Source organism: Clupea harengus, chromosome 13 (genome assembly GCF_900700415.2).
Source record: "Clupea harengus chromosome 13, Ch_v2.0.2, whole genome shotgun sequence".
Lineage (NCBI taxonomy): Eukaryota > Metazoa > Chordata > Actinopteri > Clupeiformes > Clupeidae > Clupea > Clupea harengus.
This window is the reverse complement of record NC_045164.1, coordinates 19,749,402-19,772,116: the sequence shown is the minus strand read 5'-3', so window position 1 is coordinate 19,772,116 and position 22,715 is coordinate 19,749,402. Positions and strand designations below refer to the sequence as shown.

At 41.8% G+C, this 22,715-nt stretch overlaps 3 protein-coding genes across 3 annotated transcripts in view; all 3 read left to right on the top strand.

The window, feature by feature from the left end:
• The first annotated feature begins 288 nt into the window (after positions 1-288).
• On the top strand, positions 289-1,592 carry LOC116223097 (complement C1q-like protein 2). Its single transcript, XM_031578552.1, has 2 exons — positions 289-922; positions 1,029-1,592. The coding sequence occupies exons 1-2, from the start codon at positions 289-291 to the stop codon at positions 1,304-1,306; spliced, it is 912 nt and encodes a 303-aa protein (XP_031434412.1). The 3' UTR covers positions 1,307-1,592.
• A 12,483-nt stretch (positions 1,593-14,075) lies between these two features.
• Positions 14,076-22,715, top strand: part of LOC116223095 — a 234,927-nt gene continuing 226,287 nt past the window's right edge. The window contains exons 1-2 of the mRNA XM_042709605.1: positions 14,076-14,121; positions 16,864-16,881. The gene's annotated coding sequence lies outside the window, so the exon portion shown is untranslated. The remainder of the gene's footprint in view (positions 14,122-16,863; positions 16,882-22,715) is intronic.
• On the top strand, positions 17,262-21,844 carry LOC116223096 (complement C1q-like protein 2). Its single transcript, XM_042709486.1, has 3 exons — positions 17,262-17,336; positions 21,131-21,383; positions 21,495-21,844. Exons 1-3 carry the CDS (start codon positions 17,262-17,264, stop codon positions 21,782-21,784), a joined length of 618 nt encoding a protein of 205 aa, XP_042565420.1. The 3' UTR covers positions 21,785-21,844.

The window sequence follows — 22,715 nt, the reverse complement described above, 5'->3', positions numbered from 1 at the left end:
AGATGTTTGTCTGGCAGTGAGATATGATTTATGCTGACATAACATCAGTAACACACCGATAACACACAATACCAATAACACACAACCATGAGCCTGGACTTTGAGCTGCTTTTTAAAAAACAAGACTCATGTATTACAACTCACGTGCACATCATTTATGATTCTGTTCATGTGATGAAACAAGACCAAAGGACATGGCTTGGTAATATGTAGCCAGGTCACTGAGTAGATATTTGAGAGCAAGAACAAGTAGCAGATGAGAAGAGAGAAGAATCGTTCAGTTTCAGCATGAAGACTTCTAGAGCTCTACTGGCTGAGACACAGCTCAGAGGAGAGACCATCAGTGAAGATGACATCTATGGTGAAGAAGAGACCAGAGAGAATGAGGTTATGGGTGCAGCACAGACAACTGAAGCTGCTGCCACAGCCTCCACCCAGCTAACCTGCCAGCCTGACATCCACACTGTGCTGAGAGAGATGAGCGCACTGATGGCAGAGCAGAGAGTGGAGCTCAGATACACTAAGACACAAATGGAGGCCATGGAGACCAGACTGAGAGCCAGTGAGAAGACAGTCGAGACTTTGGAGACCAGACTGAGAGCCAGTGAGAATAAAGCAAAGACCGTGGAGACCAGACTGAGAGCCAGTGAGAATAAAGTAGAAGAGCAGAGAGCTGTTATTAAGGAGCTGAAGGAGAAACAGGAGGAGCAAGCAGCGGCTCTGAGAGCTGTAGGAGGCAGTGTGAACCTCACAGGGAGCCAGGTGGAGGAGCTGAGGAGGGAGAGAGAGGAGAGGAGGGTGTCTTTCTCTGCCTCACTGGTGGCATCTGGTGTTGAGAATTTTGGTCCCTTTAGTAAGCCAACCACACTGGTCTACAGACATGTCATCACCAACACTGGAAATGCCTACAACCCCAATACAGGTATGACTGTAAATACAGCCCAGATTCAAACTGTATGAATCATACTACTCTCATGCTCATCATTGATATTTAGTACAATTATTTTTCGATTTTCCTTCTACTGTAGGTGTCTTCACGGCTCCAGTCAGAGGTGTCTACTACTTTGCTGTATTTGTGTGTGGTCTTGAATCTACAGATGTAGGAGTCTCTCTCCATAAGAATGATGAACATGTTGTCATAGCTTTTGGCGGTAAATCAAGCCACAGAGTGGACACTTCTAATGGAGCTTCTCTGCTGCTGGAGGTGGGAGATGTGGTCTATGCGAAGCTGTGGCCCAATGCATGGGTGCATGACAGCAGTAACCACCACACCACCTTCTCTGGCCACCTGCTCTTCCTCATGTGAGGGAAGCAGTAGACTGATGTAGAAGTTATGTTGGGTCTGGAGTGACGCTAGCAGTGAGAAACACTGACAGAATGGAACACACTCCTCTCCTTGTTTCCTACATGGTCACTGAGTGGGTCTGGCCAAGACTTTTAGTGTGATATGAAGTTCATTCTCCTTGATTGCTTTCCATCTATTGTGCTGTTTGTTGACATTTTAATGTACCTTTACCTACTTTTAGTATGTCAGTGTGGAACTGAAAACACTAGTAATGAAATGTGTTTTGTCAGGCTGTGTCTTTGTATATCCGTCTATTACAAAATAAAAAAATCTTTAAATGACAAATTCAAATATATTTGTTCCAACACACTGGCATTCATATTGGCCATAGCTTTCATGCCACCTGAAGACATCTTACGCAACATTACAGGTATATACTAACCAAGTTCAGGATAAGGGACTAGGCCTCATTATCATGTCATCCAGAAATAAGAGCAAGAGCTGCTGTTTAGTAAACTCAGATATTAAACTGAAATCATTATGGGTCCATTCATCCCATCTCCTGCTTTCACCCCTCTGGCACTGGTACTGGGAGGGAGGTGCAGAGGGGTTCACATTCACATCTCAGCTTAGCGCTAGCTCCTTTAGCATAATGCATTATACATTAGAGGTGTAATAGTCATACATACTGGAAGGGGATGAATATAACTGTAACACAGCTCAGTAGCTAAGCTAAATTAGCCATGGTTGTAAACATACTAAAAAATAATACACAGACAAAAGGTCAGGAAAGTTTTTCAGAGGGAGACCACAATTGGGGGCAAAAAACCTTCTCCATTAGTTTGCTGTGTATAACCCCACTAGGTAATGTTTGGATGCCCTCAGTAGAAAACTGACCCCTCCCCTCAGTATGATGGTGGCATTCAAGTACTGACCCTCATTTCCTTTCACTCGTGTATTTCATGCCAGAATAACTAATGGGCAGGGCATTTCTGCACCAAATGCTGACTGGATTTTTTCGATGATGCAACCTGTGACTAAAAGTGCCTTGTACTCAGCAGTTGGCGGGTTTGCAGATGATCAGTGCTCTCTGCTGGCCCTCTACTGCTCCCTGGTGGTGGATTTTGTGAATTGCAGTATTATTTCCTCCTGCTGTGCAATAATCAATAATGAATGATTTTTGCATAAATCAGTATTCTTTTTCACAGTCCTTTCATATAGTAATTTACTTGTAAAAAAATAAAATGTTGGAAAAAAGGGCTGCAATAATACGTAAATAAAAATAAATAAAAAACATCAACACAGCATGTATAATATAATCACTTCTACTGTACAGTACTGTGGGGGTTCTAGTCCTCCCTCTCTCCTGCATTTGGCCACAAGTTCTCATCAGCATCACCTCTTATGTGTTCTCTGGCGATGCATCTTGGGAAATATCCTCTGGAGTTTCTAATCCAAGCCTGGTAGTCTTCAGGAGAGGAGTCTCCACACCCCACATTCATGGCATCCAGTAAGGACATCTGGTCATGTGGATGGGGGTCATAACCCTTCCACCTCCACACATAATAGTTCAGGATAATTCCTCTATGGGGTTTAGTAAGGGGGAGTATGGAGACAGGAATAGCACTGATATCCTGGGATACGCAGCAAACCAGACTGTGACTGCAGCAGAGTGGTGCAACGCCACATTATCCCACACAACTACGAAGGTAGGGGAGTTCCTTGCCCCCTCAATCTCTCTCCTCCACTGGCACAAGCTGATAAAGCAGGTCATCCATACAAAAAAACAAGCCTCCCTTGATCCATAACTCCAAACAAAATTATTCCCAAGCTGTCTCCTTGTCTCTTTGGACACCTGGGCGGGCTTTCAGCTGAAATTGCAATGACCTGCGTTTGGAATGATTACTATTTCATTTGGTTGTAAAAAGTTTTGAAAACCGAGTATGAATAAGAAAAGAGTTCTTGGACTTTGGAAATTGTGGTCTTTGAATACATTTTGTCTGCAAGCAATGAAAAAACGTACGTGTGTCTGTGAGTGGGCGTGTGTGTGTATGTACATGTGTGTACGTGTGTGTGTGTGTGTGTGTACGTGTGTGTGTATGTACATGTGTGGGTGTGTGTGTGTGTGTGTGTGTGTGTGTGTGTTGTGTTGTGTGTGTGTGTGTGTGTGTGTGTGTGTGTGTGTGTGTGTGTATGTACACTTCCCTAGTGGAGACTTAACTACTGTAGCCTGTCCTATGATGTTCATGCATTCATTCATTCATTCATTCATTCATTCATTCATTCATTCATTCATTCATTTCTTTCTGGAGTGCTTGGACAGACTGTTATATAAATGCATGTATGTCTACAGTATATAACAAAGATGGGGACTTGAGTTAGCGACACACACAGTGTCACAAACTCGCACAGTTTTTATTGTGTTGGCGCATGAACATTAAGGTAATGTCTGCCAAGCTGCATGAGCTGTGCCATATGTGATAACCTTGGCTGTAATGCCTTCACACAAGGACCACACAGAAGAATGGCAAGGTGCAAGCTGTCCAAGATAAAGGATGCTGAACTGAACACACAGAGCAGAAATGAACAGAGTGGACATTCAGCAGAGCATATGGACAGGTACAGAGGCAAAGAAGGTGTGCTTCGTGACCACCGATTTGTGCTCTGTCTTTTTTGCTCTGTGGGTTCAGTTTTGTAAATATCTGTTTTGGGGTGATGTCGCTTCCCTCTGTGTAAATAAATTGTTATTTTTGCTAAGAAAGCCACCATCTCCTGCACTGTATGTTTACACCCGTTCCAACCAGCCTACATCCCACATCCTGGGGTGGCCGACTCGGGCCATTCTTCACAAGGACCTTATCTTTTCATGCAATCTGCCTCTGTCTTAGCAGCAGTGATCTACAGACAGCGCATGTTGTACTGTGTAGGAGGGCCTTTACGGATCCCGAGTACAGCATACAACGTGTGTTGTGGCTGTCGCCAGCCTTGATTTGGACTTGCCCCTGAAAGACTTGTGAGCATCTCCGGTATATCACAGCAGAGGAAGTTGATTTAGGACACCTAAAGGGTTACTTGATCCAAAGGGCCTGGTCTTGGCTCATGCTGTCCATCTCTCTCTTTCTCTCTCTCTCTCTCTGTCTCTCTCTCTCTTTCTCTCTCTCTCTCTCTCTCTCTCTCTCTCTATCCCTCTCTCTCTTCATTTCCCCTCTATCTCTCTCCATCTCATCTCTTTATTTTATTCACTCATTCAGGTTGGGTTTAATTCAGGTTTAACAGGTTGGGTTTCTTTAGATTTGCTGCATTCATGGTTTATCAGGTTTATTTGGTCATTGAAGTGTATTTGGTTTCATTGGCATCCTGCCTGTTTATGCAGTCGTTATTGTTTACAGTTATACTCTAGTTTAACTAGTTTTAACCTTACATCCAGTTTCGTCAACCCTTGTAACATTGAAGTTTACAGTTATTGGAGTAACTGTTCATTCATTAACCATTCATTTAACTCCTTGTGTGCCGTGCCATTACTGTGCCACTAGCTTCAGTTTCAGTGTCATGGTATTTTGGGTTTGGAATAGTTGGTATTTTTTTAATGTTTGCCAAATTCAAACCTTGATTGTTTATATGTGATTAGTAAACAACTCATAACTCACATATACAATTCCCAGTATCAATAAAATATGGCTACGGACAGCGCATGTTGTACTGTGAAGGAGTGCCTTCTTAGCTGTTCTACAATACCTGAATGCTGCTTCCCACTTTATCCTCTATCAATTTTGCATGTATCATGTATACACCATGTTATGTTTGTATGTATTGTGTTATGACCCTGGCGGGTCTAGGCCCTGCCCTGTGATGTTGGCAGGCCTGTTCTCTCTCCCTGGCTTTCTCAATCTCTCTCTGTCTATGCAACAGGTTATTGGGGACAGGTGTGTGCCTGATTGGCTGGGCTACAAAAGCCCTACTCAGCCGGCAGTCGTGGCTGCTCTGGTCCTCCCGGCGCTTTGATTTGGGTTCTCCTTTGTCTTTTGTTTGTTATACCCCTTGACTGATTTTGCATGACATTTTGACTACTTCTCATAATACTGATAAGCACCACACTTTTGCATTCTTTATTCTTTAAAAATGATCATTCAATAAATGTACTTTATTATTATTATTATTATTATTATTAGTGAAATTTGCGTGGCCTCCCCTTCATGTTCATGCTTAGAGCCGTGCATGTTACAATTGTGTACATGTACCACATATATGCTGCGTACATTTACCACATGTATGTTACCATGCTCATCCTGGTATTTCACCTGCCATGTTCCTGATTGTTTCCCCTCCCCTTTCCCCCCCTCCCCTTCTGCCATAACTTTACATGATAATATCATGAAGATGGGCATAAGAGAAATAGTGGTATCACCAGTCTGCTAATGCTAATCCTAATGTAAATCTATATTTCAGTAGCTAACAATTATGTGCAGTCACCATCACCGGAGAGGCTAGGCTACATTTTGAAGTGCTAAGGTCTAAACATGTCTAAAAAACCAAATGTGTCAAAAAATGATGCGGGTGTGTGCAGGGGGCAAATCAGTGAAAAACATGGGTATAATGCATAGTAAACATGCATGCTAATTCTAGCAGGTTATTAATAGTGTGAGGGTAAAAGGGCTGACTAGTTTATAGCACACTGAGTAAGTCAGAAGGTACTTCAGGTCATATTGACCCTAACCAAATAGGCGTTTTTTATTTATTTACTAGGTAGACTGAAAGGGATATAAAACAATTTGATATCATTTTTTGAGGTCATTTTAAGAAGCTAGATGGAGTTTCATTAACGATTTCAATGGTTTGAAAATAGTTTCGGGTCACTATGACCCAAACACAATAGGAGGCTTAACACTACTGAGTCCGAGCCTGTTTTTCACTCTCTTAGGTAGTCTGCCATGCCTTGATATTTTTGTTTATTTCACCTAACTAAAAACATTGAGGCAAAAGTGGCATGTATGATTAAATACCTCAGCAATAATAACATGGGAATGAAAGGAATGTAGTAAAAAAAGATTTAATTTAAATCAAATCTAAACAAACCCTTACAAAAACATACTTTCAGAGGTGCTCAGACTTTGTACAAAAAATACATTGTAAAGATTTTGGAGCAAGGCTTTTGAACTCTGAACTTTGTAAACATAGGTGTTAGTTTTACAAAGGTGAGTTTAGCATTTAGAAAGTGTGTGTGGTTTCACTACTATATATTTATAATTTTAGAGTGACCTGTACCTCTTCAAAACTAGTGTCCCTACAAATGCATATTGATGAGTTAGGTGTAAACACACCTGGGACACCTCAGACAAGAACAATGGCCCTTCCCTAATGGCCCTGGAATGTCTTTGTGGCCCGTACCCCCCACACTGTTAGCCCCAATTTCTTATCAAGTCTACTGTACTTAAACAATTTAATTACAGTGCACTTAAAAATATTAAGTTTTATGACATTACTACTAAATGTTAAGTATATTCTACTAAGTGTGATGACATTACTACAAGTTTCTAAGTATATTCTACCAATTTGTAGATATAGTCGAATGTGTGAATAACTTTAAGTGAAATGGCTTTAAATTACTGAGTTTTTTTCACTTAAAGAATTTAAGTTTATGACATTACTACTAAATGTTAAGTATATTCTACTAAGTGTGATGACATTACTACAAAATTCTAAGTACTTTGTAGATATAGTTGAATGAGTAAACATAAGTGTTAACTTAAGTTAAGTGGCTTTCAATTACTGAGTTTTATTCACTTAAAGAATTTAAGTTTTATGATATTACTACCAAAGTATATTCTACTAAGTGTGATGACATTACTAAAATATTCTAAGTATATTCTACTACTTTGTAGATAAAGTCGAATGAGTGAATAACCTAAATGTTAACTTAAGTTAAGCGGCTTTCAATTACTGAGTTTTAGTCATGACCAGAGTGCATTGTGGGAATGTGAATGCTCTTGACAGCTGAAAAGCATTAAGTAAATTAGGTCTGTAATTAATTTGGCAAAAAAACAAACTACAAATCAGCCGTGGTAAACCTAACGTGGTCACAACTTGAATGCGGAGCATGTTTAATTGAAACGCTCCTCTTGTTTTTTTTACAATGTTTTGGAAGTGCAAGTACTGTCCTCATAGCTGTGAAAAGAGAGCACAGCTATTTAAACATTATAGACTAAAACATGGAAGTTAAGCAAGAACAGAGCCTTTTCCATGTTTATATCAGGAATGTCTGTGTACGTTCAGGTTATGCTTAATTTGGGGAAATGCAAGCTGCCACAAGATGCAAGCTTGCAAGTAGGTGCTAACTGGTTGCAATAATAAAAAAAAAACGTTTATTTTTTTATTTATTTTTTACGTTTTTGTATTTTTGGTTTTCTAAAAAGTGTTGAAATAAAAGTGAAATAAAACACTTGTAATTTTGAACTTGTAATTAAGTGCATTGAACTTACACACTTAAGTGTAGTAATTACGCAAAGCGATTTTTTAGCGATTTTATTTTAAGTGAAATCAACTTCGGAATTAAGTGCATTGAACTTAATGCTTTAAGTTTAATCACTATGCAAAGCAGTTGATATTGCAATAGATTTTAAGTTAAATGTACTCAAGTTTTCATTACACATTACTTGATGTTTTTAAGGCAACCACTTTCCTCAATTTTTTTAAGTAAACTCAACTTATCTGGGCTTAGTGTATTGCAATATATTTTAAGTTGAATCAACTTGGAATTTTAATGTTCATTGAACTTAATGCTTTAAGTGTAGTCACTATGCAAAGCAGTTGATATTGCAATAGATTTTAAGTTAAATGTACTCAAGTTTTCATTAAACATTACTCGATGTTTTTAAGGCAACCACTTTCCTCAAATTTTTTAAGTAAACTCAACTTATTGGGGCTTACAGTGCACAGGTTTTCTTGACACATCATGACCCAATAGCGAACACTGAATTACCATACCCTTATCATATGAATAGCTGTCATTTGCTAATGGGCGGGTCGTTAGGAGCTGAAACCTCACTCAGAGACTGAATAGTGCAAGAGACTAGTCCTATTCTCCTTACAAAGTGCTTATTTATATTTTTGTTTCAAACTGTGTACATTTGAAAAGAAAAGGGTTCAAGGTTTCTGGGGGTGTAATTTATATGTCTCTCCGACAAAAACTAGCTCCCTGCACAGGGAGCGTGGACTTCAGGTTTCACTCAGTTAAGTATTAAGTTCTCATATATCTGTGATAGAAACTGCTATCACTCACCAGGGCCACTCTGGTGAAGCAGAGACCAGAGAGAATGAGGTTATGGGTGCAGCACAGAGAACTGAAGATGCTGCCACAGCCTCCACCCAACAAACCTGCCAGCCTGACATCCACACTGTGCTGAGAGAGATGAGCACACTGATGGTGGAGCAGAGAGTGGAGCTCAGATACACTAAGATACAAATGGAGGCCATGGAGACCAGACTGAGAGCCAGTGAGAATGAAATAATGAATATGAAGAGAAGGAATGAAGGTAAATAAGATGTTCTATCCTCCCAATACACCTCCCTCAGACAGTAGAGGAGCAAGTCGGGGGAAGTCAGATACACTAAGACACAAATGGAAGGCAGACTGAGAGCCAGTGAGGATCAAATGAACAATATGCAGACAGAGAAGGCAGGTAGACAATTATATATGTGTGTGATTGAAACTCTGTTACTGTGCATGCTAAAACACCTTATCTTCCTACATGTCATTTGATCCTGCACTTCCGTCACTTAAACTACTCTATTAAGCCCAGTAACAGACTAACTGTGAGATTGGATGCTGTCTGGACAAATTACTTCATGAGTGTTACCTACTGTAAGGAGGATTGGGTACGGGTTACACACATTAGCTATTCATAGTTTTCAGTCACGTGACTACAATAGGTAGCTGGCGGGCAAAAAGAACAGCGAAACAGCGAAAATGGCGTTAAACAGTGGACAACTTCGAGCAGTGCCGCCTGTTGGTAGGAAAAACGTATGGCCAGAGAATGTGTATTAAAACCGGATGTCGTCACTTTAATCCGGTCTCTGGTTGGATAAAACTTTTCAACAGAAATGGACAAGGACCTTTACTTTTTAGTTGAGAAGTTGTGTTGATCGCCTGACATGCAAACGATCGGTTTTCTTTAAATTATTATTATTTTTGTGAAGTTATATGGCTTATGTGAATAAAGCTATCTACACAACTTGTTATATGTCTACATTGACTCGTTTAGTTGTTCATGTGGTACACGTAGGTCTTAACTGAAGCTAACGCTTAGACCAACAATCCATTGGAACACATAGTAGCTAGCTAGCCTCGCTGCTAATAAGTCTAACGTTAGCATGCTGATATGAATAGACCCAATATAGTCAGGTGGCTTAATGCTCAATTGACTTGTTAACCGAACTTTTACGAAGTCATACAACTAAACACACAAGTGACTTGTTAACCGAACTTTTACGAAGCTATATGACCAAACACAAAGCTAGCACTGTTAATTCCGCTATAGCTAGCCAGGTCAATTAGCTCGCCTAAGATACTGCAATTTAAGCTAACCAATTACCTCATTTCCCCCAAAACCCATCGATTACATGTGTTTGTGATGTGTAACATATATCCTTAATCAGTCATTCAAGTAATTAACGTTTATTTACCGCTAGCGATTACACGACACAAGGGTAATTCAATCGCTATTAATGTTGAACTTGAACTTCAACAACGTCACACAACATTAAAAGTCAGGCATCGGCATGGTTCCTACAGAATAAATCAAAGGTCCTTGTCCATTTCTGTTGAAAAGTTTTATCCAACCAGAGACCGGATTAAAGTGACGACATCCGGTTTTAATACACATTCTCTGGCCATACGTTTTTCCTACCGACACCGCCTACTCAACTACGATCGCCATCAACCACAGACCATACCACTATAGCCAGACAGAGATATTTAGAATTTTTTTTAAAATTTTGATCCATTTACTGCACCCGCTGACATTTTTCTTTCTTTAACCTCGACAAAGTCCCTGCCTGAGCTCCAGTGTGGAGATATTTACTTCTATCTAATAGAAAATCCGTCCCCCTACACATCTCAAAAACTGAAAGCCTACAAAAGCACAGATAGTTATTTAATTTTCAGAAGTGGATGGGTTCACAACGCTGTCGTCTGGAAGGTGAAAACAAAAAACATCTTCATAATCAGAGCAAAGATGAGTGCCATTTAATAGCTAGCTACCAGCGAGCGAGCTACCTGCTGTAAGCTAGCAGCCTTTAGCTAGCAGCCTTTAGCCTACCCAACGCTGTTCTTAATCATTTGACACAATTTCCTTGTTTAAACAAGTACAAACACCTGGTCTGGCGAATGACAATTTAAATTATCTTCCCATATAGTTTCTACTGGCATTGTAGTATTACCAGTTGGATGACAAAATACACTAGCCTAGCATACTTGCATAGGTACTTGTCACAATCTCAGAGCAGAAACCGGGTAATCCAATTTAAATTGTGTTGATGCTTTGTTTCTTGACTTTATTACTTGATCTATTCCCGTTTTAGGTAGTTATTCTGATAAATGAGGCGACCAGAAGAGGGTGACTGCTTTTATTGCCAGCTCCAAAAGTAAGGCTACTTTACTGTGTGTCCAAGAAAAGTTGACCCAGAAGACGTCTACAATCAGCTGGCAGCAACGTGGGCGGGTTTTAAATGCGATAAAAACTAAATCCGGGCTTGTCTCCTCGCTGATTTGAACAGCCAACCGAGCAACAACTGTCTAGCATTTTACTACCTAAGTCAGACAATGTTAAAGCGGAGATATTAAATGATCTTGAATGAAAGGTGGTCGGTTCCTGTATAAACTCCAGTGTTAGACAGCTGTGGAATGCTTTTCTTGCCCGCCAGCTGGTCATTCTGACGTCACGTGAAAACTATGAATAGGAGAATACTGGAGAATGGCTACACACACTACTTAACACAAAACTAGCGGCATATCAATGAGCACTATAAAGTGCAGCTCCTCCTCTTTCTCAGAAGGATGAAGATGTTTGTCTGGCAGTGAGATATGATTTATGTAAGGGATAATGTATTGTCCGGAGGTTATTATCCAAAAATAAATCCCGACGGGGCGAACAGCACCCTCAGGCGCAGCGGACCGACAATACATTATCCCGCTTATTATACGGTTACTTGCCAAAAACGATAGAAGACATTCCTCCAAAATACCTATTTTTAATGATTTAGTTGCCGTTTCGTGATTTCCGCTAAGAAATAAATAGTTCTTCAAGCAAATAGAACTTTTAAGTTTCAGGTGTTGCGTAGCAACCCATTACTTGCTGACTTCAAATTACAATGAGTCTGTTACGTTAAATGACCGGACTACTTGCGGAATGATATGAAAGATGTGAATTAGAAACACAAAACCCGTTGCCAATGACAGCGGTCAATATCTTTTTGCAGCGGTGAATATCAGGAAATATTCACCGGCGAACGTTGGGCCCAGTTCAATGGCCCATTCAAATCAACGGAACTTTTTGGAACATTCTGAAGAGCCGTATAATAAGCTGACACAACATCAATAACACACCAATAACACACAACACCAATAACACACAACCCTGAGCCTGGACTTTGAGCTGCTTTTTAGAAAACAAGACGGCACATGTACTACAACTCCCCTGCACATCATTTACGATTCTGTTTATGTGATGAAACATGACCTTAGGACATGGCTTGGTAATATATAGCCAGGTCACAGAGTATATATTTGTAATTATAACAGCAGTAACCACCACACCACCTTCTCTGGCCACCTGCTCTTCCCCATGTGAGGGAGGCAGTAGACTGATGTAGAAGTTATGTTGGGTGTGGAGTGACCCTAGCAGTGAGAAACAGACAGAAGAGAACGCACTCCTCTTCTTGTTTCCTACATGGTCACTGGGTGGGTCTGGGAAAGACTTTTAGTGTGACATAAAGTCAGGGTTCTTGCTCTTTGATTGCTAGATCTGTGCTTACAGTTTGCTCTTAGTTAAACTCTGTTTACACACTTTGTTGCGTGCTTTGAACTTCCTTGTGCCTGAAATATTTGCTTTGTTTTTAATTAAAGCACTTCACCCCAGATCAGTCAGTTCATTTAGGTTCAAGAGGAATTTGTCCTAAATACCAATCATGATATGAAGAGAACTGACTGCTCCCTTCACAGAAATGCAATATTACCAGCTCTCACCTCTTGTTGCCAAGAACAGAGATGGCACTATGTGCACTTCCTTCTGCTAAAATATGCTCTCATGTTCATACTGACAGCAGTGAACAGGAGGGACATTCTTTAGATAGTTAAAAGCTTGCTATGTTAAGCCTTTTATCTCTCTCATATGCCCTTTCAAACAGGGAGTTCAGGAGTGTCTAAAAGAAAATATTTGTAACACTACGTAGTTGTTTCCTGAGGTGAGGTACCTTACAAGCTGAAGTGTGAGTTTTTCAATTCTAGTTTATGCTTTGTTGATGTAACAGGACTTGGTGCTGAATAAATACCAGCCTCTTCTTGCAGGCGGTTCTCCAGGTGAAATAGACAAATAAGCCCGGGCCCTTACTGAGAGAATGTTACGACTGGTGGGTGTTGTGCAGGACTCAATCGCACGACTCAGCACAGGGGTAGATTCAAAGGGTGAAACGTTTTACTATCCGAGTTCGGTACACAGGTAGGCAGTCCAACAATTGCAAACAAAACCAAACAGGGAATAAGCAGGAGAATAGTTGTAGGGCAGGCAGAGGTCAGAAGCACGAGTAATCACTTTACCAAGGAGAAAAGCGCTAAACGCTAGGAACACCGGGAACAGCGGGAAAAACAAGGCACATACCACGAAACAACAATTTACGAAGACACAAAGAGGAACAAGAAAACAAGGACTATATATATACACACAGGCAACAGATAACGAGGGACAGGTGAGAACAATCAAGGCGGGGCAGACAAAGACACAGGTGGACTAAACAAGGGGAATTAACAGGACACAGGTGAAACCAATGATACACACAACCCGGGAGATTGGGAACAGGTGAGGGGTGGAGACACGGACAACAACAAGAGGGCACATGGCATAGACAAACAAACATAGGGAAAGCACATGGCGGGAACAAGGAAGCACGAGGACTAGACATGGGAACAAACATGTGACCACACAAGGGAGACAAACACAGAAATTAGACACGGACAGAACACAGACCTTACAGAGAAGGGTTATGGTTTTGGTTATGGTTATAACATGTCCACAAGTAGAGGCTGCTCATTTGAGAGCAGAGTTATTATAGTTAACGAAAACTAGAACTAAAACTAAAACTAGCTGTGAACAAATTATTTTGTTGACTCAAATAGCTAAAAAAGTTTTCAAAAACATGACAATTTGATCAAAACTACCATAAACAAAGACACACAAATTAAAAAAGAAATAGAATTGCTTGTAGAAGCAGCTTTGTTTCCATTACTCCCTTGATTTCCACTGTTGTTGCTGCACCACTTTGTCCTGTTCTATTTGACTTCTTGAGAGACACTGGCCTAATAAAAGTCACAGCATCACAGATGAGTGCAAAAGTGGTCATGCAGTTATGACAGTCTGTCTTCAGAAGTATGAAGAACCAGTATAACCAGTTGTAGAAGTGATCTGATCCAGATAGGTGTGTTCAGTGTATGAAGGCTCTGATTGGTGAGCAGTGGTAGTTCTCCCTCTTACCTCTGCTCTTAAAAGCATCACTGTGCTGGATGAGGTGACACTTTCTTCAGGGGGACAGAGGACTAGAATATCACCTGCATCTTTCGCTGAGATTAGGTAAGGCCACTGCTCCTCACAGAAACTTAACCTAAACGCACACATCACAGCATAGCAGTTATATTATCTAGTGACCTTAGACATTAGTACACACTGTGGTGAACATCACTAATGTATACATGATGATGTATCCATGCTTTAGATTATGCCATTGTCAAGATGATATTTTCCTAATATATATGTGTATGAGTGTGTGTGTGTGTGTGTGTGTGTGTCTGGGGTTAAGGGTTATTTTAGGGGTGTCGTTTACTTGCCACTAGATCTCCCTGCTGAATGGCGTGTGGGTTTGCCTAAATGTTCGTGTCTTGCATTGTGTCTCTGAAGACTGGAAATTCCTCTTTGGGGGCGGAGCCGCGCGTCACCAGAGTGCTATTTTGGGAGCGTTCCGAATGGATGCACCTGCGCAGATCAGTCTCCGCGCTTGAACGGGAGAAGACGAGTGCCTGCCTCACTGGCCGGTAGCGACTGTACGCCTCGGCTACGCGCTTGAGCGCGGTGCTGATTCTGCATAGACTGCCTAGGTCATGGATTTTAGTAGTGGTCGCTGGGTACAGACCGATCAGTACAAACTTGTATTCTTCCCTACTACAGGCGGTTGGGGGAGGGCAAGGAACTGCTAGGTGTGTTAGTAGAGATCACCATGGTTGGCTATTGTCTGGCCTAAGATGCCTTTCCTCTTTCCTGTGGGGTGCTGTGTTGCTGTGGGCTTTGCTGTGGGGCTTGGTTAAAATACTGTGTATTCATAATACCTTGGGTGGGATTTATGCCTTGCACCTACTGGGGTTCTGCATACAGCTGCCCTCTGCCCACAGTCCTGTCTTATGTTTGATAAACTTATTCCTGCTTCTGCCAGTGTTGTGCAAGTTCACACCTCTCATGAACTAGTTCAAAGTTCAGTTCATACAAGTAAACATGAATAGTTCACGTTCATAGTTCACCATTTAAATTCTGAACTAGTTCATAGTTCAGTTCATTTCATCGTTTTAAGGTGGGACGTGAGAATGAAAGACTTTATCCATCACTACCCCTTGCCATAAACTGCACTTCATATGTATCATTTCCTAAAATAAATGTTTTTTTATTTTTTATTTTTTATTATTGCTTATTTTTCAGGAGGACATAATTTGCACAGAAAGGTGAGATTTTTACTGTCGGAAACTTTATCAGACAGTGTGTAAAAATCCTGCACATAATAATAAGGTGCATCGGATGAACTCGCTGAGTCTGCATCTCTGTTTTCGCTTTCACTTGCCATTTTTATATGAGACTGAGGCTGTATTCGAATTCTTAGATCTCTTGTTGGACAGGTGTCTGACGAGACAGGTGCTTTCGGGGGAAGGTATCTCAAAAACCGTTGATTTCGAACAGTCTATTAAGATAGCATGTACGGCAACATGACGCTGTGTCATCACGCTGTGTGTGCTTATTTGCTAGCTAGCAGCTACTGTTAGCGACCTGGCTAACGAATACATCGCTTACGAAATCAGACTATTTTTGTTAATCAATCATGACATAAGTACATACTACACTGTTTATTTCTCGGTAACTTTAAAAAAAAAAATTACCAAAAAAAGCAAAGAAACGTACATCGGTGAATACTTTTGTGGAACTTCGACGATTTCATCCGACATCTTTTTTTTTATTTGTCTCTGGTTAGGGAATGGCGCAGAGAGTTATGGGTAATAGCTGCTGCCACCGAGACATCAAGGCAGCTCATATGTTCTCTTGAAAAATGACCGTTATGTGACGTATTTCAAGGTATCTTATTAAAGCGGAAGAGAAGGTTTAAGACATTTCGAACAGTCCCTGCTCTCTTAATAGGAAGGAAGGAGGGAGGCATTTTAAGACATTTCAAACACAACCCGAGAGCTGTTGTCTTGGAATACGTTGCTTGTTTGGTATACATGTGTGTGCGATGATTCATGGGTAACGTAGTGCGACGTCGAGTTAGTTGGTTTAGGTTAGGCTACATTGCGGAAATTATACGGGTACTGAGCAACGACATGGTGCAAGCATTCGATTTTGACAGCGTCTTTCCTCAGGAGAAGGAAAACATTCCGTAACGTTTTAGCTAGACCTCAGTGGCGCTGGACCTCAGATAATATAAATGTGTTCACCGTTCAAATTCATTATTTGTCATTAAGTTGCGTTCAGTTCATCGTTCTCATAAAAATGAACGTGTTCAATGAACGCGTTCATGCACAACACTGGCCTCTGCGTATTGTCTGTCACCTGGGAGGATCTGTGACCTGAGCGTGGTTGCTAGGCACAACATAACCACCTGTCTTAAGAAGTATGAAGAACCAGTATAACCAGTTGTAGAAGTGATATGATCCAGATGCGTTTGTGTGTTCAGTGTAAGAAGGCCTCTGCTCTTAAAAACACAGTTGTGCTGGTTGTCGTGAGACTTTCTTCAGGGGGACAGAGTACCAGATTATCATCTGCATCTTTCGCTGAGATTAGGTAAAGCCACTGCTCCTTACAGAAACTTAACCTAAACGCAGACATCACAGAATAGCAGTTGTGTTCTCCAGTGATCATAAACATTACTACACACTGTGGTGAACATTTTAGAAATGTCCCTAATGTAAACATTATCATATATACATGCTTTAGATTATGCCATTTTCAAGATGATTGTTTTTTTATATATATATATATGTGTGTGTGTGTGTGTGTGTGTGTGTGTGTGTGTGTGTGTGTGCGTGTGTGTGTGTGTGTGCGTGTGTGTGACACATTTAGTTTATATCAGGGGTGAAAGCATGAAGACTCCTGGCACTGTGCTGCTGCTGCTGTGGTCTGGTCTAGTTGTGGTTGCAGGAGTTGGTTACGATCTTCAAGACAAAACTTCTGCCCTAGCCTCCACCCAACAAACCTGCCAGCCTGACATCCTCACTCTGCTGAGAGAGATGAGCGCACTGTTGGCGGTGCAGAGAGTGGAGCTCAGATGCACTCTGACACAAATGGAGGCCATGGAGACCAGACTGAGAGCCAGTGAGAATAAAGCAGAAACCATGGAGACCAGACTGAGAGCCAGTGAGAATAAAGCAGAAACCATGGAGACCAGACTGAGAGCCAGTGAGAATAAAGCAGAAACCATGGAGACCAGACTGAGAGCCAGTGAGAATAAAGCAGAAACCATGGAGACCAGACTGAGAGCCAGTGAGCATAAAGCAGAGACCATGGAGACCAGAATGAGAGCCAGTGAGATTAAAGTAATGCATCTGCAGAAAAGGAATGAAGGTAAACTAGATGTTCTATGCTCCCCATACACCTCCCTCAGACTGTAAACACAATAAGACACAAGTGGGGCCAGACTGAGAGCCAGCGATGATCAAATGAACAACATGCAGACAGAGACTATTATATTATATTTTGACACTGATAGTTAGTCTGTTACTAAAACATACATACATCTTATCTCCCTACATGTCATTTGATCCTGCACTTCCGTCAACTAAAACTCACACTATGAAGTCCAGTAACAGACTAATTATCAGTTTCAATATAAGTTTGTAACAGCAAATTGACTCGTACTGTTATTTTCAATGATACACAAATTATATATAACATGAGGCTTTGGGTGCATGTCAGTTCATGTAAAAGTGTCTAGTATACATTGACAATTGGTGTGTCAAACTCTACTTACACACTACACATTGCCTCAATGGTTATGTAAACTATTACTTCAACTGTTACTTTTAGCAGACTTGCCTTTGATATTGGGTAGTGGGAGAGAACTTTGAAACCTTGACCTTACCTAAACTTGGTAGCTTTTATCTTTGCTATTTTCTGCACTCGTACAAGGAATTTAGCTAATTTCACATTGAGACCAAACTGGGACGCCCTAAATTAATCTGTGCATCTGTGTTTTAAATGTGCTGCTGTTTATAGCCCATTAAGAACTTTACCTTTATTCTCCCCAGAGAGAAAAGTGTCTTTTTCAGTCTCACTGGAAACAAACACACACACACACATAGACACAGGACCCTTCAGGACTGGAACAACCCTGGTCTATAAACACATTATTACCAACATTGGCAATGCGTACAACTCCAGCACAGGTGAATATCCATGTAATTTTACGACATCAGAGGTGTAAAGCTTTTCATCACTAGTGTGTGTGTGTGTGTGTGTGTGTGTGTGTGTGACCTGCTTTTCTTCTCTCACTCAGGGTTGTTCACAGCTCCGGCGAAGGGAGTGTATGACTTCAGTTTTTCCGTCTATGGAGGAGGCGGCTCTATTGGGTTGGGAGCATATCTCCGCAGGAATGGGCAGGACCTCGTGATGGCGTTCACCAGTCTTGATCGTGGCACCATAAGCGCATCTAATGGTGTCAGTGTGTTGTTGGAGGTGGGCGATGTGGTGGATGTTTTCCTGCCTGCCAATCATAGGATATATGATAACGCAAACCATCACAGCACCTTCAGAGGTCACCTGCTGTTCCAAGTCAACACATACACACAAACACACACACCCCCAGACAAACTCAATCAGAAATTTGATTATGCACTCCTGCTTGCTAGCTGTATTGGGTGCTTAGTTTTAGTTTTAATTTCGATTTTATATTTTATTCTGGCAAAGGACAATAGATGGTGATTTGATTGCATGATGTTGTCTGTATGTTCAATATTGATCAACAGAAAAGTGTAGAGGAATGTACACATTTCACATTAAGCATATGTCATAACTCATCATATATTGCACCACATGCTGTAGGCTACCTGTCTGTATAAAAATGAAAATTAAAGATTCAAACATTAAACAACTGTTCGTACAGATTAATTATAAACTACAAGTAACATTACTAATTGCTAAAAGCTCATTTTCACATCTAAAATGAAGTCTTGTATCTGCAATACAGTGGGGAAAATAAGTATTTGAACCCCTACCAATTTCGCAAGTTTGGCCACTTGCAAAGAAATGTGTGATCTATAATTGTAATAGTAGGTGTATTTTAACAGTGAGAAACAGAATATCAACAAAAAAATCCAGAAAACTGCATTTTATAACATTTATGACTTAATTTGCATTTGATGCAGAAAATAAGTATTTGAACCCCTAGCAAAACATGACTTAGTACTTGGTGGAATAACCCTTGTTGGCAAGCACAGACGTCAGACTTTTCTTGTAGTTGGTCACCAGGTTTACACGCATCTCAGGAGGGATTTTGGTCCACTCCTCTTTGCAGATCCTCTCCAAATCCTTAAGGTTGCGTTTTCATGGGAGGGAATGAGGGAATGAGGTTCAAGCCCAATATTCCACATTACATAGCCCCATCCATAGTCCCCTCGATGCAGTGGAGTCGTCCTGTACCCTTGGCAGAGAAACAGCCCCAAAGCATAATGTTTCCACCTCCATGCTTGACGGTGGGGATGGTGTCATATTCAGCATTCCTCCCCCTCCAAACGCGGCAAGTCGAGTTGATGCCAAAGAGCTTGATTGAAGGTCTCATCTGACCACATCCTGTCTCCCAATCCTCCTTAGAATTATTCAAGTGTTCATTGCCAAACTTCAGACGGCCCTGTACATGTGCTTCCTTGAGCAGGGGGGACCTTGCGAGTTCTGCAGTACTTCAAACCATTACGGCGTTGTAATGTACGTGGAAACGGAGGATTCAAATGCTCGACTCGGAGACAGAGGTGGAGAATAACAAGCTTTACTGAACGGGTTCGGTACACGGTAAGGCAGTCCAAATATAAACAAACAAATCCAATCAGGGATGGGCAGCGGGGATCGTCGTTTATCCAGTCCAGGGTCGTCACACGGGTAGTAGTTTGAAGAGGCAGAGGTACCGGCAAGGAGGAGGCAATCACGTAGTCGAGTAAACAGTCCAGGTTCGTTATCCAGGTGGAAGGTGGTGGAGGCAAAGGTACCGGCAAGGAGAAGGCAAACACGGAGTCGATTATACAAGCAAGGGTCGTTATCGCCAGAACTTTGGAAAACATGGAAAACGCTGGAACTCTTGAGACACGGGGGAAACAAAGACGAACTGGCAACGAGACACAGGAAAACACAGACTAAATACACTAGGTGATGAGGAACAGGTGAACACAATCAGGGAGGGGCAGACAATCAACAAGATGGAGCACACATGAGGCAGGGAGTGAGGAGTCTGAAACGAGAGGAGAGGTGAGTAAACAATCACAACACGGAACACAAGAATAAACAATCTATATCAACAAAACTTAACTTAATAAACTGGACTGGACGTAACAGGCGTAGTGTGTTGCCAATGGTTTTCTTGGTGACTGTGGTCCCAGCTGCCTTGAGATCATTCACAAGCTCTCCCTGTGTAGTTCTGGGGTTATTCTGCACCTTTCGGATGATCACCGATACCGCACGAGGGGATATCTTGCATGGAGCCCCAGACCTAGAGCGATGGACAGTTGTTTGGTGTTGCTTCTATTTACGAATAATCGCACCAATAGTTGTCTGCTTCGCACCAAGCTGCTTGTCGATGGTTTTGTAACCTATTCCAGCCTTGTGCAGGTCTACAATCTTATCTCTGACGTCCTTGGTCAACTCTTTGGTCTTGTCCATGGTGGTGAGGTTGAAGGTGTGAAGTATGATTCTTTGGACAGGTTTCATTTATACACGTCACCAGTTGAGATCAGGTGTACCTTGTTAGGCCTAATGAGGACTAATCTGTGTCCTTCTTGGGCACATAACTGGCCAGAATTCTTGCTGCTTGCTTGGGGGTTCAAATACTTATTTTCCCCACTGTATATTTCTGCATGTGTGTGTGTTTGGAGAAAGACCACATTCTGAACTTTACAGCAATCACAGTAATACTTTTAAAGAGGCCCACATCCATTAGAGAACAAGACACACAGAATGGAGACAAGCTAAAGTGACATATAACCCACAAGAATGCACAGTGACACACACACTCTCACACCAACTTCCCCATAGACGTGGAGCAGAGAGTGGAGCTCAGATACACTAAGACACAAATGGAGGCCACGGAGAACAGACTGAGAGCCAGTGAGAGGAGGTGGAGGAGCAGAGAGCCGTTATTAAGAAGCTGAAGGAGAAACAGGAGGAGCAAGCAGAAGCTGTGAGAGCTATAGGAGGTGGTTTGAACCTCACTGTGAGCCATGTGGAGGAGCTGAGGAGGGAGAGAGAGGAGAGGAGGGTGTCTTTCTCTGCCTCACTGGTAACATCTGGTAGTGAGACTTTTGGTCCCTTTAGTGGGCCAACCACACTGATCTACAGACATGTCTTCACCAACACTGGAAATGCCTACAACCCCAATACAGGTATGACTGAAAAGACACAGCCCAGATTCAAACCGTAGGAATCATACTATTGTCATGCTGACATCATTGATATTTCATATAATTATTTTTTCTATTTTCCTTCTACTGTAGGTGTCTTCACGGCTCCAGTCAGAGGTGTTTATTACTTTGCTGTATTTGTGTTTGGACATGGTCATGCTCTTACAGCAGTCTCGCTCCAAAAGAATGAAGAACATGTTGTCATTGCTACAGTCACCAGCCACAGTCACCAGCCAAGCCACAGAGTGGACACTTCTAATGTAGCTTCTCTGCTGCTGGAGGTGGGAGATGTGGGCTATGTGAATCTGTGTCCCAAAGCATGGGTCTATGACAGCTATAACCACCTAACCACCTTATCTGGCCACCTGCTCTTCCCCATGTGAGAGAAGCAGTAGACTGATGTAGAAGTCATGTTGGGTGTGGAGTGACGCTAGCAGTGAGAAACAGACAGAGGTCTTGTTTCCTACATGGTCACTGGGTGGGTCTGGGAAAGACTTTTAGTGTGACATGAAGTCAGGGTTCGTTCCCTTTGGTTGCTGGATCTGTCACACACACACACACACACACACACAGCCACACACACACACACACACACACACTTTTTTTGCGTGCTTGGAACTTCCTTGTGTCTGAAATATTTGCTTTGTTTTTAATAAAAGCACTTCAGTCAGTCAGTCAGTCGATGCAGGTTCAAGAGGAATTTGTCCTAAATACCAGTCATGGTATGAAGAGGACTAACTGCTCTCTTCACAGAAATACAATATTACCAGCTCTCACCTCACATTGCCAGGAACAGAGATGGCACTACGTGCACTTCCTTCTGGTGAAATATGTTCTCATGTTCATACTGACAGCAGTGAACAGGAGGAACATTGTTCAGGTAGTTGGAAGCTTTCCCACTGTATGGTTTCAAATATACGGTCAAGCTGGCTAAGCCTTTTATCACTCTTATATACCCTTTCACACAGGGAGTGACAGGCCTCATGGCACCATTCTTTACCCACTCAAATCACACTGAAAAATCTCTCTCTCTCTCTCTCTCTTTCTCTTTCTCTCTCTCTGTGTTTTGTGTGTTGTGTTCAGCTCAGGCAGTGAAGAGGAGGAGAGGAGGGAGAGGAGGGTGAGAGAGGAGAGGAGGGAGAGGAGAGGAGAGAGAGGAGAGGAGGGTGAGAGAGGAGAGGAGGGAGAGAGAAGAGAGGAGAAGAGGGTGAGAGAGGAGAGGAGGAAGAGAGAGGAGAGAGAGGAGAGGAGGAGAGGAGGGAGAGGAGAGGAGAGAGAGGAGAGGAGGGTGAGAGAGGAGAGGAGGGAGAGAGA